Source organism: Malaclemys terrapin, chromosome 2 (assembly GCF_027887155.1).
Source record: "Malaclemys terrapin pileata isolate rMalTer1 chromosome 2, rMalTer1.hap1, whole genome shotgun sequence".
Taxonomy (NCBI): domain Eukaryota; kingdom Metazoa; phylum Chordata; order Testudines; family Emydidae; genus Malaclemys; species Malaclemys terrapin.
This window is the reverse complement of record NC_071506.1, coordinates 201,667,185-201,686,240: the sequence shown is the minus strand read 5'-3', so window position 1 is coordinate 201,686,240 and position 19,056 is coordinate 201,667,185. Positions and strand designations below refer to the sequence as shown.

Here is a 19,056-nt window from a genome sequence, read left to right as displayed (position 1 = left end):
TTCACTAGGAGGGTGGTGAAGCACTGGAATGGGTTACCTAGGGATGTGGTGGAATCTCCTTCCTTAGAGGTTTTTAAAGTCAGGCTTGATGAAGCTCTGGCTGGGATGATTTAGTTGGGGAATGGTCCTACTTTGAGCAGGGGGTTGGACTATATGACCTCCTGAGGTCCCGTCCAACCCTGGTATTCTATGATCTGAGTACCTGCCAAAAAACCAAACAACACGATTCTTACCCCCTACCCCCTCGGTTCTATTAAAGGAAGTAGTACTTTTTCTAGTGGCTATGTTTTAAGCTTGGTTTAATTGGAAGCCTTTTGCCAACCCTCAATTATGGAAGAAATCCTTAGTGTTAAATATTAGATGTAATTTTTGTAAAGGCCAAGGCATTTGTTTATATTAGCAACTGTGATCTACAAAAGGCAACAGATAATACACACTATCTTCCTGCATCAAGCCCAATTTCATTCCAATCTGTACTAAACTATGTCAGATTATGTTCTAGGACATCAAGCTGTAACATATCAAATACACCACTGAAAGTTGTAATGGTTCATAGGGAAATGTTTATGATCTCACTGGCAATGAACTCTTCCATTTTTCCTCTGAGAAGACAGCTACCAGTTTACAAGTGTAAGGTGTCACCAGCCTATTTCCTTTCTGATGCATAGGAATGCTCTCTCAACCTCAAATACGGGTAAACCGGAGAAATGGGATACCTACTTCTCACAATATGCAGGCACCAAGCCACACCACAGTTCTCTTCCTTATGAAATGTCCCTTTCAATAGAAATGTAATGACTCTGTCACTCCCCTGCTCCAGCTATTATACTAATGTTTATATTTGGCAACACTGTCTTCATGCTTCTAGCTGAACTTTTTAAAGTAACACCTGGTAACAGCGATGGAGTTCTATATATGTACTCTTTTTCAAGATTTAAAAAAAGTATGTCATTCATTTTCAACTTTAAACCTTTTTTTAAGGAAGGAAAACTTTGTACAGCAACTTCTACGGTTGAACTGTTTGAGCAAATACTCATTTTTTAAATTTTATTACAGCTGATTTAATTTTTCTGAAGCAGAAACAAAAATCTACAGTTCATGTATTTATCACTAGAGTGACCTACAGTGCAAATGCTCACGATAATTATTGAGAATTAGTCAAGTAAGAAAAAAAACCCCACAAAATCATGCAAGAGGGCTCACCACAGGACTACTTCGAGCTGAGCTTGCTCTTGAAGAATAACTGTATTCAGATGGCTACAGACAGAAATTATGAGGAAGTAAGTTTTTATAATTTTCAATCATCTTTACATTAGTAACACAAATGTTTTCAGAAAAGAAGCTAATTACACTTACAGTGTGAGAGTTATATGAGCTATATAATCCATCACCACACAATGATGCCTGGGAAACAAAGGAAATGGATCGTTTATATCTAGTGTCAAAGTAATTAAAATGTGACATCCTCAAGTCATACAAGATAATAATTCTACTCCTGTGCAATCCAATTTCATGCTTATGATAGTCAGTTTCCATGCATTTTCCACCAAAGGCTGTACTTTTTGAAAGGGGGTAGGGCCAAACTTGTATTTCCTTTTGGCATCATTTCCTCCCATCATGCAGTAATTCTCTCTCTAAGAGGAAATATGACTATTCTGTTAAAGCTATTTTTAAATAGTATTTTAAACCGTAACTATGTTTAACCAAAACTGAAAATTTAAAGTGTAATTTAAGCTTATTTAGCTGTTTATCTTTTTGAATTTCACTCAGCTTGAACAAAAACTAGACGAGTGTTTCACTGAAGATGCTACCTATGCCTACAAGAAGGCTTCTCCCATTGGCATAGATAATCCACCTCCACAAGAGGCGGTAGCTATGTTGACAAAAGAAGCCCTCCTGCAGTACAGTAACTCCTCACTTAAAGTCATCCTGGTTAACGTTATGTTGCTGATCAATTAGATTGCAGCTGTGCAATGCTCCCTTATAAAGTTGTTTGGCAGCTGCCTGCTTTGTCCTCTGCTTGCAGAAAAAGCAGCCCGTTGGAGCTAGCTGGTGGGGGCTTGGAACCAGGGTGGACTGGCAGCCCCCACTCCCCTAAGTTCCTTGTGCAGCCGCCCAGCAGGCTATCAATTACTAGCAGTTCAGCTCCCCCCACTGCCATGTGCTGCTCCTGCCCTCTGCCTTGGAGCTGCTCCCGGGAGCCTCCTACTTGCTGTGTAAAGGGGGGGGGATGAGGGCGGCTAATGTCAGGGTGTCCCCCTCCCCACTGCTCCTGCCCCTCGCTTACCGCATCTCCATAGAGCGGGGGGACAACATGACAGGGCTCAGGACAAAGGAAGCTTTAAATTGTTTGTTTAAAACTTTGTGTGTGTGTGTGTGTGTGTGTGTGTGTGTGTGTGTGTGTGTGTGTGTGTGTAAGTAATATATATAAAGTCTTTTGTCCGGTGAAAAAAGTTTCCCTAGATCCAAACCCCCCCTCCCACCCCGCATTTACATTAATTCTTATGGGGAAACTGGATTCGCTTAACATCGTTTCGCTTAAAGTCGCATTTTTCAGGAACATAACTACAACATTAAGCAAGGAGTTACTGCAATGACAACTTCAAGAGATCAAAAATCATGAGATTTTTAAAAAAGATTGTATTGTTTTTCTTAGGTCAGTCTCTTGATTTTTCAACTGCCCCTGCCCATCCCCAGAGTGTGTGCATGTGACAATTAGTGTTGCTCACTAGATGTACTAGATAAGTTGATTTTGGCCCCTGCTGCAGGAGCTCTCACCCCCACATCTGCCCATCTCCTGCCCAGCAATTAATCCTGTACTCTAAAAGAACAGGAGTACTTGTGGCACCTTAGAGACTAACCGATTTATTAGAGCATAAGCTTTCGTGGACTACAGCCCACTCCTCTAGTCACTCATCAGTTCTGTCTCCACCCAACTCCCCTCAATTCAGCTCCCCTTCAGTTCAGTTCCCTCGCCCCATCACCACCATCCCATCAGTTCAGCCCCTGACCCCCATCAACCCCCACTGCCATCAGTTCAGCACTCACCCCATCTGTTCAGAATCCACAATCAATACAGACCCCTCCCCTCCCCATGTCAGCCTCCAGGCCATAGCTCCAGCCAGTACAGCTACTTCTAACTAAAATTAATCCTGACTCATGATCTGTAGCTAGAACTCTCAAATGTCAGGATATTTTTTCCTTAGAAATCATGACTCTCACGATTCATTCACGAGAATTGTGTCTCTGCTCACATTAACAGCGCTGTCTAGACGGGCGGTTAGGTCAATATAACTACATTGTTCGGGGTACTATGTCACTCAGACGTCATTATACTGACCTATCCCCCTGTGCAGACCATGCTATGTCAATGGGAGGGCTTCTCCTGTCAACATAGCTTTCTCCTTGTTTGGCTTACAGCTCGTTGCTTATTGTAACTTGTTGCTTTTTTTTTTTTTTTTTAAATCAGCTCCAGGCAAGCAGGGGTGGGGGTGGGGGGGAAATAGTGAGGGGTGCCCAGCGGTCCCACCACAGTCCCAGACGGCACACCGGGGGGAATCTAGTCACAGAGTGTTGGGGTTCTTAGGGATTGGCTTGTTTTGGCCTTGTTTTGAAATGGGATTAGCTTGATTTTTGGCTTATTGTGAAAGTCAGGGTGCTTATTTACCACATGAAAGTTGGCAACTGTGCGCCTAACTCTCTAAACAACTTAAACAGTATTCTGATCCTCAGACCTTCTGCGAGGTTATATCACAAAAGGAAAATTTCAGAGTTCTGGTCATATACTGCTTACATTATGCTGAAGAGGAGCTTTTCTCTTAAGATATGTGCCGACATTTAAAACCGCTTGACAGTACTGGAGACAAAGTTTTAAAGCAAACTCATTTTTAGGTTGTGTGGCAGTAACAAGGGAAATAGTAAAGGAAGAGTGTCAAATATCAGAGGGTAGCTGTGTTAGTCGGTATCCACAAAAACAACAAGGAATCCGGTGGCACCTTAAAGACTAACAGATTTATTTGGGCATAAGCTTTCGTGGGTAAAAACCCCACTTCTTCAGATGCATAGAGTGAAAGTTACAGATGCAGACATTATATAATGACACATGAAGAGAAGGGAGTACCTCACAAGTGGAGAACCAGTGTTGACAGGGCCAAGTAAAGGAAGAGTGACTTTCATATTTGGGACCTGTCATCCTTTACTGTGTGCCATTAAGTCATTAAAATGACTGAAGAAGAAATAGTTTGATGCACAGCAATTTTGTTTTCCTTTATCTTTGGAATTTCATAGTATTTTGCAAGCTAATAATTAGCCTATATTAACAATTATGAATATTTTGGCAGGAGGAGGAATGGGGAGAAAGATTAAGGTGACATTTAAAAGTGACTCATTTTGCTCTGAACTGAATGGTATAACAATCTGATTAAATGTACACCAGTTGTGTTAACACACAGTCAAATCACCATGTTAGTTTTTTTTTTTTTTTTTGCAAGGTGATAGTTGGAAGAGATAAATGTGCATCCAAAATCAGGATAAGATCTCATGTATCATATGCAGAGCTAGTGGCTTCGGGAACAAATTAAAGACTTTTAGTTATTCTTTTTATTGTCCCAAATTCTCAAAGAAGCTTAAGGCCCTCTTGTTCTAGGTGTTGTATAAATAACTGAAACACCAAATAAAAAAGTCACCACAAGGTAGAGCAGTTTGAAGTTGTCTCACCAATTTAACATTACTTAGACACACTTTTTTTGTATGTATTATTTAAAGGCGGCCAGCAAAGGAAACAAAATTGGAGGCCTGAGGGGGTTTTCTTAAAGAAAAAGTAAAAAAAAAACAAAAACGAACGCAGGGGTTGTGTGTCACTTTTAACACTGGAATTTCATTCTTTATATAGGCAGTAAGATGGGGGGAAAAAAATCACTAGAGAACTAATGAAATGTGACATCAAAAGATCAAAAACTGAAAGTTAATCTACTGGGAAAAGAAGATTATCAGGGTTTAAATTTTCTTTTTACGAATACATTAACTGCAATGACTAATTAACATTTTGGATAAAGAAAGGTTTTGTTAAAAAAGCAGCAGCATTGCTCCTTAAATTAAGAGGGTAGAGTTGGCAATTAACATCCCTAACACTCCCTAGCAAAACCAGAACAGATGACGTTTGATATCCCTGATATTTCTAAAGTAAAACACAAGCAGAAAAAAGCCTCCTGCATTCCAGCCTCTCTTGATAAAGAAATGAGCCGCAAGCCCAATTTAAAAAAAAAAAATCTTGTGGAAATCACCTTTCAGAACATCTTCTATATTCCTATACATTTCACATTATCTGAGTCATGCAAGCTTTAGCTTTATTTTAAAATACAGCAGGAATGCATACGCAGTATGCTCAAACCACAGTCATTTGAATGCAGGTTTAAGGCAACCATGCAAATGGACTCATACAAACCAAACTAGCACTTCTTATCAAACCCGTGTTTACAGTAGGAGACACCTATAAAGAAAAGCATAATTATTTTTATTTAAAAAAAATTATTAACATACCAAAAGTTAGCCAAAAAGCTTTTCCATACTGTACTAACCCTGTAGGTCTTAGTAGTTGCCAAAGGATCACTGTAGAGAGAAGAGGACTGTGATGGGGGGGAAAAAATAACAATTTTGGCTGCAGTACAAAGAAAGGTTTAAATCCATTGTTTTAGATTTGCAATGAAGCTCTTGAAACTTAATGAAACAGGTAAAACTTAGATCTAGTACAATAACATTTTAAATAAACCACACATCTTGACGTACAGAAGTCTATAATATGCTAATTAAAAAGTTACTATTTCTATGGTAAAAAAGTGGCAAGAAAAAAAAGCATGAAACAGAGGACTGAATGGCTCGGTCATGCAGTTTCTCCCCTTGGTATGAATATAAATCTGACCAAAGTCTACAATAGACAGAAATTATCCTCTGATGGTAGACCAGAAGTTTATTATTTGCATTATGATAGCACTTACAGTCCCCTATCATTGATCTGGGCCCTATCATACTATGCTCTGTATAGGGCATGTGTAAAAAGTTCCTGGTTTCAGAGTTCTGCTACTAAAGAAAAGACAGCTATCTGTATAGTAGCTGTTTGAGATGTGGGTGCAGACACTTATTCCACTCAGGTGTGTGCACGCCCCATACACAGAAGCTGAAGAACTTTGCCTAGCAGTACCCATAGCCTCTCTCCTGGTTATTTAAAGGGCAGTGTCACCCCGATCCTCCCAGTTCCTTTGCACCGAGCATCAAGAGATGGGACTCTCATACAGAAAGCACTATGGGTGAGTTATGGAATACACATCTCATCCATATCTCAAAGAACAGTAGTTATCGTCCAGATAGGTAACCATCTTTTCATCTTTGATTGGTTCAGTCGTAGTATTCCACTCAGGTGATTCCCAAGCTATATCAATGGGAAGTGGTCTCAAAATCTATTTAAAGAACAACTGCAGAACTGCCTTCCCAAAGTTTGCATCTGATGTAAATGGAACCATAATAGCATAGCATTTGGTAAAAGTACATACACAGGAGACTAGGTGCAGATGTCCAATATCAAAACATCATTGATAAATATTATTGATGTCGCTTGAGCCCTAGTTGAATGAGCCCATAGTCTTTGTGAAGCCTGAACTACTCCATATGCTGTCATAATACAGGAAGTTATCTGGAAATAGTCTGTGTGGAGACCACGTGATTCTTCATCCTGTCTGCATAGGAGACAGAAAGAAGTTGAACAAATAAATGGTTTAGTCCTCTCCAAATAAAAAGACACATCGTCTCTTAGCCAACAAATGAAGGTACTGCTCTTCTGCACTTGAATGTGGTGGCTTAGGAAAGAATACCGGTTATTTGTGAAACTACTTTATACAAAAATTTAGTATGCAGCCCTGGGACTACTGAGTCTTTGAAAAACTGAGTAAATGGGTGGCTCTGCCATTAAAGCCTGCAGCTTACTTACTCTTCCTGCAGATGTGAAAACATGACAGGCACAGGAAAGAGGGAGAACAAGTGCCAAGGGCTCAAACAGAGAACCCATAAGGGCAGCCAGCACAATATTAAGGTCCCACAAAGGAACTGCTTCTTTCACCAGTGTGAAAAAACCAAATGATTTCTTAGACACCTTACCACTACAGAGTTTGAAAAAATTGACTTCCTTTGGATCGGAGTATGGAATGTCGAGATCGCTGCTAAGTGGATCCTCAATGAACTGAGACACATACCAGAAGACCGAAGGTGTAATAGATACTCCGAAATGCCCTGAATGCAGGCTAGCATCAGTTGATTCCCCTCGGCCAATGACCAAACCAAAAACCGTTTCCACTTGGCCAAATAGGTAGCTCTAATGAAGGGTCTTCTACTATTGAGTAGCACTTGTTTAACAGCTTCCAAACAGCATTGTTCCTCTTCATCTAGCCATGCCATGAGCTGCAGATTGCTTAATGCTGGAAAATCAAACTTGACCATGGTGCAGAGTTAGTAGGTTGGGATAGAGAGAAAGAGATATGGGATGTCAAACAGATAGACTGAGGAGGTCGGATAAACAACTTTGTCTTGGCCAACTTCATGCAATAAGAATTAGTTTGGAATGATCCAGCTTCAGTTTGAGAATAAGATGAGAAACAAGTGGGATTGGGGAAAAGGAATACATCAGTGCTAGTCCCCAATTCAGGTGGAAGGCATCAGTTAAGGAGCCTGGACTGAGACCCACTTGAAAGCAAAATTGAAAGCACTTCTTGTTATCTCATTACAAACAGGTCAATAGCCAAGATGCCCTATTCTGCGAAGATGGACCTCAGCAAACTGATCTTCAGAGACTATTCACGATTCTTGGAGAAATTCCTGCTGATGTGATCAGCCAAATGATTCTGGACCTCTGGTAAATGAGATTCCATGTCTTCGCCTCCATATTTAAGCATCTCAGGATGAATGCCATCCAAATAAGGTGACTTCTTGTTTTTCCATCTTCTGCAATGCTTTTTTTACTTCTTCGATTTTTACCTCAGATACATCTATATCTAGGTCTCATGATTTATCATTGTTAAATTCCAGTCTTGTAATTGGTTCTGATTGGTTTAGCATGTCTTTGAGGTGTTCCACCCATCTAATTTCTTGTTCCTTCAGTGTTTTCAACATTTCTCCTTGTTTCCCTTTCCCTGGGTCACTTCTGAATTTTGATCCATATCCTATTAACTGTTTCAGGATCTTGTATGGTTTCTTTACCTTGATTTTTCAGCTTCATTAGCCTTACTTTCTATCCAATTTCGCTTATCTTTTTTGCATGGTTTCTTTACTGCTTTGTCAAGGTTTCTGTCGGTTTGTTTTGTTTCATAAGTTGCATGTTTTAGTACTAGAGCCTTTTGTTTTCTTTTGTCTATAATTGTCAATGTTTCTTTTGAGATCCACTATTCTTTATTGCTTCCTCTCCTTCTACCAATTATCTTTTCAGCTGCTTCTAGCACAGCTGTTTTGAAAAGATCCCAGTATTTTTCCCCTTTGTTTTCTTCAAGATTTTTAAGAGCCTCAGACCTATTCTTGACCTCTATCTGGTACTCTTTTCGTATCCTGCAATCTTGTAGTTTCTGTGTATTGAATAATATGAGTCTGTGTTCTCTCTTTTTAAGTGCTTTAAACTTCAATTTGATGTTTGCTTTCAGCAAAATAGTGATTGCTCCTGATATCTGCTCCTCTGAATACTCGTGTCTAACACTGACGTTTTCCACCTGACTAACACAGATATAGTTGATCTCATTTTGTGTACTGCCATCTGGTGAAGTCTTTTTGTGTATGTTTTTGTGTTGGAAGAAAGATTTGCAGATGCTAAGATTATTTTCAGCACAACATTCAAGAAGTTTTGTGCCATTGTCATTGTTCCAGTTGTATGTGGGCCGATGACTGTTTCCCAACCTCCTCTTTAGTTTCCGATCTGGGCAAACGAAAGTAAAAATAGCATTGCAGAAGCTGAAAAATAAGGCACCTGGTTCGGATGGCATTCATCCTGAGATGCTTAAATATGGAGGTCACGACGTGGAATCACTCAGCTGTGCAACAAAATATGGACGAAGGAGAAAGTGCCAGAAGAATGGACCCTCGGTATCGTAAGCAAGTTACCAAAGAAAGGTGATCTAAACAATTGTTCAAATTGGAGGGGAGTAACACTTATCTGTCACAGGAAAAGTATTAGCAGCAGTCCTCCTGAACAGAAAGAAAGGAAAGATGGATACCATACTACGTGAACAACGATCTGGATTTAGAGAAGGGAGTTGGTGCACTGTCATTATTTTCAGCCTGAGACGGATTATTGAGAACACAATTGAATTCCAAGGCAGCCTTGCCATCAATTTTGTGGCATTCAAAAGACATTCGATAGTGTAAACAGAGAAACAATGTGAAAATTGTGTAACAATATGGAAGTCCAACAAAATTAATTATGAAGGCATTCTACACGAACTCAAAATGCTGAATTAAAATGGAAAATGGATTGAACAAGCCATTCAACATCAAGACAGGTGTAAGGTAGGGGTGCATCCTGTCTCCTTTTTTGTTTATGCTAGCCATCGACTATGGATTAAAACAATGGCCTAAAATGGAACAATTCAAGGCTATTTGATCTAGACTTTGCTGACAACATCGCTCTTATCAATGAAGATGCCCACAGACTACAAAAATGGACAAACCAAGTAAAAAGTAATGGAGAAGGTAGGTTTGAGATACAATGCAAAGAAATGTAAAGTCATGTTAATGGGGACTATAGGGACAGAAATCAAAATCAAAGACGAGAAACTGGAGAAGGTAGACAATTTTACATATCTTGGAAGTACCATCAGCCAAGATGGTACTAGTTCTGAGGAAAGAAAGAAAGAAGAATCGGGAAGGCAAACGCTGCATTTGGATGACTCAAAAACATCTCCCTCAAAACAAAACTGAACATGTACAAATTGTTTTCACCATCACAACATATAGCAGTGAGACATGGCAATTTACCAAGAAAGATATGCAAAAGCTGGATGCATTTAATCACAAAATGTCTGAGAAGAATATTGTGAACAACATATAGAGATAGGAAGACAAATGAAGTCGGAAAAATTACTGGACAAGGTACCCTCTCACAAATAATCTACAAAAGAAGTCATCAGTGACTGGGACACGTGCTGAGAATGGAAAAAGAACGCTTACCAAATACCGCCCTTGAACGGAAGCCAGAAAACGCAAGAAGAAAGAGAGGAAGACCATGAATAACATGGAAACGAACAGTTCTGAATGACATCAAGTACCTCGACATAAAATGGAAAGATTTGGAGAGAAGGGCAGTTGACAGGCAAGGATGTCAAGTGTGGTTAGCCCAATGTGCAGCAAAGCACGGGATGGACTAAGGTCTAAGTCTAAAGGTAAATGAGTGGCTGTGGGAATGTTGCTCTCCTTCATGCAGCACTGCCAAAATTTTATTGCTTCCTGACAAAGCTGGTTGGACCGTACTCCTCCCTGCTTGTCCACATAATACATTGTGGTGTTATTAGTAACTATATGAAACAGTGTCCTTGATCTGTGACCAAAAAGCTCGGCATGCATTGTAAGCAGGGCTTTGGAGTGGAGCCCGGAGCTGGAGCGCAGACCAGTAGGTTTTTGCCCGGAGCTGGAGTGGAGCCGGAGCAATTCAAAAATTTGATTGCTCCAAATCCCTGACTGTAAGTGGCTCAAAGCTCCAGGATGTTGATACAAAGGGATGCTTCCTGTTCTGTCCACAAACCTTGAACCTTCAATGTCCGCAGGTGCACTCCCCTACTTAGCATGGAGGCATCAATAACTATGGTCCTGTCCAGAGGAGGATGGGCAAAGGAATCACCCTCACCAATATTGATCTGATCTGTCCACTGCTGTAGGGACTTGAGGATGGCAGTGGCACCTGCAGTAGGCCATCTAGATAATACTTAGTCCTGCCATGAGTGCATAGATGACGTCTCAAGGTCCCTTCCAGTCCTATGATTCTATGATCTAGTAACTGACAATTCAGGCGATATACCAACTTCAACCAGCTCTACAGAGAACAAAGGCGCAATCTTGCAAGCTGGACCATAAATTCATGCCACATTATAGCCTAGCAATCTCAGACATACATGTATCATAGTTGAAAGATGAGAGCAGAGCCACATGCATAGGTGACAAACTTCTTAAAATCGTTCATTAGGCAGAAACACCCTCAAACTCAGATTCTAGTAGGGCCCAATGAATTTGATTTTTTGTGTTCGTATTAATGTTGACATCTCTTTGTTCAAAATCAGATCCAGATGATCAAAGAGATGCAACATGAACTGAACATGACAGAGGATTTGGTCTCTGGACTTGCCCGTCACTAAACAATCATCTAGGTATGGAAAAACATGAATTCCTCTTTTGCTGAGATATTCTTCTACAACAGTCACACATTTGGTAAATACCCGTGGAGCCAAGGAAAAAGGGAAGTATAGTGTACTGATAATGCAGACCGGTTACTACAAATCTGAGAAACCTCCTATGGCTTGGGAAAATAGCCACATGGAAGTAAGTATCCTGAAGATCAAAGGTGGCAAAACAGATATTGTGATTCAAAGTGGGGAGAGTAGTAGCAAAGATAACCATGAAGAATCTCATGTAGTTGATGTATTTGTTGAGACCGCGGAGATCAAGGATAGGTCTCACCCCTACCTTGGACTTGGATCAGGAAGGATCATGAATAGAATCCCTTTCTCCGATTCTGAAGGGGAACCACCTCTTTAGCCCCTGAAGCCTGGAGAGTCTGCACCTGCTGCAGGAGCAGAGATTCGTGAGGGGTTCCCCAATAAGGGACAGGGTGGGAGAGTGGGAAGAAGGAATGGACAGGAATTGAATGGCATAACCCAGAGTGCCTAAGACACACTTGTCCACGGTTATTGACTCGCAAGCCCTGTAGACATGTGATAGCCTGCCCCAAGATGGGAAAGTAATTACTTGAAGCTTGGTAAATGGAATGTAAACCTTGAAGAGTTAAATTGACTGCTTGCCTGAAACTGATTGAAGACAGGCTGAATGGTTGAAATTGAGGCCATAAGACCTTCACCTTCATGATGCGCGTCCCTCCTGTCTAGTGAGATAATTCAACCTAAAGAACCACTGAGGTCAATATTGTTGCTGTTGCCCTGGGAAGCAAAGCCTCTTTATTGCCTGAGTAAAAATCCCCAATGAGCGCAATGTATCTCAAGTCCTAAAAGGAATGTAGTGTTTCATCAATTTTCTCCAAAAACAAAAAAATATCAATCAAAAGGTAAGTACTCAATCATCTATTGAACCTCAGAAGCTATACCAGAGTTCTGCAACCATGATGCCCTTCTCGTTGTTACAGTAGAGGCCATAACTCTAGAGGAAGCATCTGTCATGTCCAAAGCTGACTGTAGTGATGTCTTCACCACTAAATGGCCTTCCACAATGGAAACCTTAAAACTCTTCTCTGGAGGATTCTGGCAACTGATCCGTAAATTTTGCTATCACTTCCCAATTATAAATTATATAATTTTATAATTCGATAAAAGTGCTTGCTGATTGGCAACACACATTTCTAAGGATGAAGTAGAATAAATTTTCCACCCTGAATAGTCACGTCTTTTACAGCCCTTGTCCTTTGGTGTCGACTTGCATCTCTCCACCTTAACCTCTCATTATCTGCCCTTACCATAAGAAAGTTAGGTGCTGGATTTGAACAGAAACACTCAATTATTCACGGGCATGCAGTACATTTTACTGTGGGTGGTAACATCTCTGGGGTGTTCCATAGAGTCTTGGCAGATTCCAGGATCAGTTCATTTATTGGGAGAGCCACTCTCCCGAGCTGAGGACTGGAGAATATCCAACAATCTATGGGTGTTCTCCTGAACAAACGCAGCCTGATTACCCAAGCCTGAAGCAAGCTGAACCAATGGACTCTCCTGTGGTGCTTGTAACAACGGCTTAGGCTGACCCAGTTTAGCAGGAGCAACCCCCTTCTCTCCTGCTGAACCTCCAGTGCTGCAGCCACAGGCTACCAGCAGAGTAAGTGACTTCACTCTGGATTAAGCCAAGGATCGGGACCTTACTAACCATGGAACTTCCCAGAGGCTCAGAGGAAGCCACTCTGGGTAGGGGTATGGTGTGGGTGGTCATAAACCTCCTCCCTGCTATGAAAGCAGTGCCAATCTCAGTACTGATAGTGATGCTCAATGACCAGCAAGAGCAGTATCAAGAAGGTGAGGGAGTGGAGGAAGATGTCTCAGACCAACCCTGAAGAACTTTCCAAGTAGTCCAGAGATATTGGAGGAGCCACACCCTGGAAGGGCCTGTAAATGTCCAGACTCATCCAAAGTTTGGAATGTAGGATGCATCACTACCAATAAAGATAAAGCAGTTGGAGCTTTAAGGAATGATAGAGGCCTCACACTTGGTACAGGAGCAGACATCAGTACTGAAGTTCAAGCTGGCACCAGTCCCACAGATGCAGTGTGTGCTGGAGTCATCATCAGCAACAAAGACAGTACCCTGTGCTGACAAGCCCCTGGGTATCAAAAAGGCAGGCAACCTCAACACTACATCCTGAATTGGAGGAGTCGCAGAAGACGGTGCCGACAATAACAAGTCTACAACCAGATGGGGATGACAACAACAAAAAGCCATCACAGCTTAACATTCCTGAATTAGTGGAGAGTCAGGAACAGACAGGCTAATCAAGTCCAATGCTGCCTGATACACCACAGGAGTTGAAAGAGTCAGTGCAGACACTGACACCATCAGTACTGGACTCAATGGATGCCCCACGGATGATATCAGAGTCAATGGTATGGAGTCCACTTGCTTTCGTCTCAATATCGGAGAGCAGCCCTGCTCTCTCACATACCGGATAAATCATGGTGCCAATCTGCAATCCTCTTAGAAGGGGAGGAATCTCTCTTAGCTCTGGAACAGCCCCAGTCTGTTTTATGAGACTGTTCTTTAGAAATACCTGAGGGAGAAGAACAGTCTCTCTTCCTCCTGGGAGAGGAATCCAAAAGTGGCCAAACAGCCCATGTCAGCTCTGATGCCCTTGGGCATGGGAGCTGAAATTGTGGAGGCCCCCAATTTTGAAAGCAGGCCTCATGGCCTGCTCCAGAAGGTACTACTTCAAGCAAAAGTCTCTGGCCATATGCTTTCTCTCGAACTCACAGATGGAACAACTTTCTTTGATGTGCCCTTCCTCAAGGCCCAACTAATAGAGTATTGGGGTCACTACTCGGGACAGTTACTCCACATTACAGGCAGTGTTTAATCCCTGGAGAGGGCATCTATTAATAAACTAAAACTAACGGTACTACTAAACCAAATACAAGTAACTATATATGGGGGGGGGGGGGAAAATCACATACAGCCCTGTGAAACAAAGCGTGAGGTAAAAAACACATTGAGCACTCTGATTTAAGCTGGAAGCAGGGCCGGATTAACTCTCCTGTGGGCCTGGGGCTATTAGATTTTGTGGGGCCACTGTATACAAGTCTTTTTCCTAATTTAAAACTAAATGATCACAATTATAGCATCGAGGCTATTAACGCTATACTAAACTTGCCTTTTAATTAACAAAGCCATTCTGTGGTAACATTTCAGTCTTAAAACATGTAGAATGTAGTTAATTCAAAATAGCCTACTTCTTACCTTAGAACAGCTGTTATATTGTTTCTTTCTATGAGGGAGTTTGGGTGCAGGAGAGCGCTCCAGGCTGGGGCAGAGTGTTGGGATGCAGGAGAGGGTGAGGGGTGTGGGGTCTGGGAGGGAGTTTGGTGCAGGAGGGGATTCTCACCTGGGGCAGTGGGTTGGGGTGCAGGAGGGGGTGCAAGGTGCAAGCTCCAGCTGGGAAGCGCTTACCACAGGCAGCTCCTGGCTGGCAGCGCAGCAGGGCTCAGGCAGGCTGCCTGCTTGCATGCCATGGCCCCACGCTGCTCCCGAAGCAGCCGGCTGCTGGCATGTCTCTGCGCACCCCTGGGGGGGAAGGGGACAGCATGTCTCCGTGCACTGTCCACAAGTGCCACACCGGCGGCTCCCATTGGCCGAGCTGCAGGGATGGTGCTGACGGTGGGGGCAGCACAAGGAGCTGCCCCTCCCCCCCAAGGGGCCGCAGAGATGTGCCAGCAGCCAGCCGCTTTCGGGAGCGGTGTGGGGCCACAGCATACAGGCAGCCTGCCTGACCCCTGCTGCGCCACTGGACTTTTAGCGGCCTGGAGATTGTGATAGACTGGCAGCAGCTCCAGGATCGACCCGTCGATTGCGATCGATGGGTTGGTGACCACCGAATTGTATACGACTATGGATTTATTTTTGCCTTAGCCAGAGGCCCTGGGCTGCAGCCCCTAAAGCTCCTGTGTTAATCTGGCCCTGTCCGGAGGCAGTAAGAAGGAACTGAGAGGGGTCAGTGTGGTGCTGCCCTCAAATAGCTAAGGGGCTAGAGGGCACAAGTTTCACCCCTACGGGTATTAGTAGGCAAAGTTCTCTGGCTTTGGTGCGCACATACCTGAGTGGAATACACGTCTGTAACCACTCAAATCGGCACAAGAAGTGTCACATCTTGGGAAAGTCTGTTGGGCTAGTTACAAACTTGAGTATTAATGTTTTTCCAAGATAAGGAAAGATGAGCAGAAAAGTTTTATTTTTAATACCAATTTATATTTATGAAGCTGTAAAGAGATTGGATCAAGTAAAATAGACTAATCATAAGGGCTTATGATAAATAATAGAAAGGTTATTTAATTTAGGCACATTTCACAAATCAAAATAATTACTTTACAGAAAATTGTAAAAAATTGAACTTTTTGCCTCTCTTATTATTCTGAATGATTTCCCTAGTTTGCCTGGGCAATTCAGTAAAGCTGGCCTTGAAAAGCAAATAAGTAAACTTAAAACTCAATTTAAAATCAAATATGTAGTAATAATTCATGACCTAAACTACTTAAAATTTATCTCAAAACTTGCAGGAAACAAAACTGCTTCTATGTTATTCATCAAGCTCTACAGTGACAGAGAACAGTCCCTCATAAATTAATCTGAGCAGCAATGTTAAAAACTAAGCAAGCATTTCAAGTTATGCTAATATTAGTTTTAATACTCCAGAATCTTCAGAGGAAAAAAGCATGCATCATAATTAAGCAGAAACCAAAGTACAGACAGACCCGAGTATGGTAGGAAGAGATTGGTTTGCTATGTCTAAGGCTGCTATAATTTCTTTGGTCATGGTAAAATCCACCCTGTAAAAAATAAAAAATTGTACATAAAGTTATTGTGAACAAGAATTAAACCACAATGATGCCCAGACATCCCCAAACTTGTAAACAGACATTAAAAGTTCTCTCTCATTTTTTTAGGGCTAGGGCTCAAAATTGGTGCAATTTTCTGAAGGAAAAATGGCACACAGTTTTTTTTAAGAGTACTCTTTAAAAAATTATGGAAAATGCTGACATTTAAAAAATGCCTCATCCAGCCAGGAGAAGAAAATATGGGTTTGTTTTTTGCCCCACGCAAAACCGAGGAATGTCCCTGAAAACCCTGACAATAATTATTACTTCAAAATCTTGACAACGTCAAATAATAAATCAGAACACATTTATGCTTATTTGTTTAATCTGTTTCCATTAGATAATTTGTTGAATCAGAATTTGAAAGAGAGAATTCATAAGTATGTAATAGTCTGTATCTTCACTACATCTTCAAAACACTAGTGAAAGTATTTAATAAACCAGACACCAATCTGGCAAACACACAAGCATATGCTTAACTTTGCAACTGTGAATAGTCCCACTGACGCTCACTAGTGGAGTTAAATGTGTTAAGTGTGTGAAGGATCGGGGCCTACCTTTCTTACACCACTGTTCTCAGAGAAAAACATATTGAAAGCTTATTGATTACATTTCTGATTATCTACATTGTGGAACTTAGCCCCCTACTTTCTTAACTATAAAAGTGTGTGTGTTTAAAGGGATCAAAAAGCACTGATCTATATTTTCATTGGAATCAGTGCAACTCAATGGGGAATAAAGAACAATATATGCACATCCCTTTGCCAAATTGGCTATATCTGTGTGCATGCACGCACAAAGAGACAGCATGCAAGAGCACATGTATTGGGATGTAGCAAACTGTGGCTCTTTGGAAAGAGTGGCATTTTGAAAAATGTGGCAGAAACTATACATTGCTGTGAAAATAAGAAAATATTTCAGTCGTGAGAGAAAAATATGGATTCAAGGTGGGATTTTTCAAAGGTGGCCTAACTGGCCTAACTCTGTGCCCATTTAATCAATGACTCATTTATCAGGGCTGGGACCTTTCGAAAATACCATCCTAAATATACGTATTTTTTAATTAAAGACTTCCTGTGAATATCTTATTTTTTAAATTGTATACTTGGACATTCTACAGCCGCTTTCTGGAGATCACAATAATCCCAACATCTTTTTCAAAAAAGGCACTGATATGGTGTTAAATATTAATGGCAAACCTTACCTGCACAACAGAATTTAAGCTAAAGACACTCCCCGACTTCTGGAACAGAACACTTGCGTAACACCTTGTGTAACTCGAATTTTGCGTAAGTTGGAAACGTATCTCTGACCATTACGCAAAAAAAAACCCCACAACCCACTCCTATTTCTAGCTTGCAGAACTTTTTCTGTAAGCTAGGATTTGTGTACATCGGGTTTACGTAACTCGGGGAGCAGCTGTACTCACTACTGATAGATCTACAGGGGGGTAGATATGAAGTAGGTTCCTCTGTCCCCACAGAGCAAATGAAATGAAATCAAATGAAAAAGCTGAAAATAAATTTTCATCCACAAGTATTACTATTGCAAATATTTCCAAAAGCTTAGCAAAGACCTCTTTGTATAGGATTTAAATTCTGCTCTGAGTAGTACACACAATTCTGCTGACATAATTGGAGTTGCAATCAATTCAGATTTGGTATGGGCCAAATTCAGAGCAGAATTTGGCCCATACCGTCACATAGGTCACCTAGATTTCTTTTACTATAACAAAGACATGCATAGCCCCAGTATAGTAAACATATATAGAATTTACTTGTAGAAGACCCTCTGTACTTATTTGGTATATTCATAACAAATAGTGCATGAGAACACTAACCAAGAGTTCTTTATGGGAACTAGAAGACTTCTTTATTCCATGAGAGTCATTGTAAGCAGGATTCTATAAATAAAAATTTAGAAAGTAAACACTAACCAACAACAGCATCTTCAACACCAGAGCATAATAAAAGAAGGAACATGCAATTCTTAACAAAACGCTTACTATTCTAGAGGAGCATGGCCATAGAAAACACTGACCTACTGAGAGGAATGGGGATTGGACCAAAATACCAGATGCAGGTTGCTCATATCACTAAACCCAAAAGAAGGGTCAGATGAGTGTGACTGCAACTTTACCTGTCTTGAGTTATCCAGTAAAGACAACCAGTGTTCAATGTTCACAGTACACCTCTACCCAGATATAACGCTGTCCTCGGGAGTCAAAAAAATCTTATTGCATTATAAGTGAAACCGCGTTACATCGAACTTGCTTTGATCTGCCGGAGTGCACAGCCCCGCCCCGGAGCACTGCTTTATCGCGTTATATCCAAATTCGTGTTATATCAGGTCACATTATATTGGGGTAGAGGTGTAGTTCTCAAAAAGGTAAAATGTGCAAAATTGAAAAAATAAGCTTAAAACATAAAAGTATATTAAGAGTTTATTCCTTTCACCCACTTAATCTATTTCATAGTTTATTCAAAGTTTATGGGTGTTAATTTAGTTTCTGGTTTGTTTACAGGTTCACGTTAGTAACAAAAATGTTTGATTCCTGTCTTTGCTTAAAAGGGATCTGCACAAACTCAGTTCAACATACTTCCGAGCAGGAATGGTAAATGAGATCATTTTTTAAATTAAGGGATCAGAGACCCTGATCCCTGTGTTTGAGAATTTAAGATTTTTTGGGCTTGTTGTATCTAGTCCTTATGATTTTGTGACCCAAATGTAACAGATACTATCT

The 19,056-nt window shown here is 41.1% G+C and overlaps 1 protein-coding gene across 16 annotated transcripts in view; it reads right to left on the bottom strand.

Annotated features, from left to right (window-relative positions):
• LRRFIP2 (LRR binding FLII interacting protein 2) overlaps positions 1-19,056 on the bottom strand; it is a 171,230-nt gene that overhangs the window by 66,419 nt on the left and 85,755 nt on the right. For 6 of the 16 annotated variants that reach the window (XM_054019398.1, XM_054019396.1, XM_054019400.1 and 3 more), the window contains 6 exons: positions 18,154-18,216; positions 16,191-16,265; positions 5,577-5,624; positions 5,444-5,488; positions 1,357-1,404; positions 1,204-1,257 (listed from right to left, as the gene is read on the bottom strand). The exons of 5 other annotated variants lie outside the window; for them this stretch is intronic. In XM_054019398.1, the coding sequence (XP_053875373.1) occupies positions 1,204-1,257; positions 1,357-1,404; positions 5,444-5,488; positions 5,577-5,624; positions 16,191-16,265; positions 18,154-18,216 (333 nt within the window). The remainder of the gene's footprint in view (positions 1-1,203; positions 1,258-1,356; positions 1,405-5,443; positions 5,489-5,576; positions 5,625-16,190; positions 16,266-18,153; positions 18,217-19,056) is intronic. 5 more of the 16 variants (XM_054019399.1, XM_054019412.1, XM_054019405.1 and 2 more) reach the window with 3 other exon arrangements.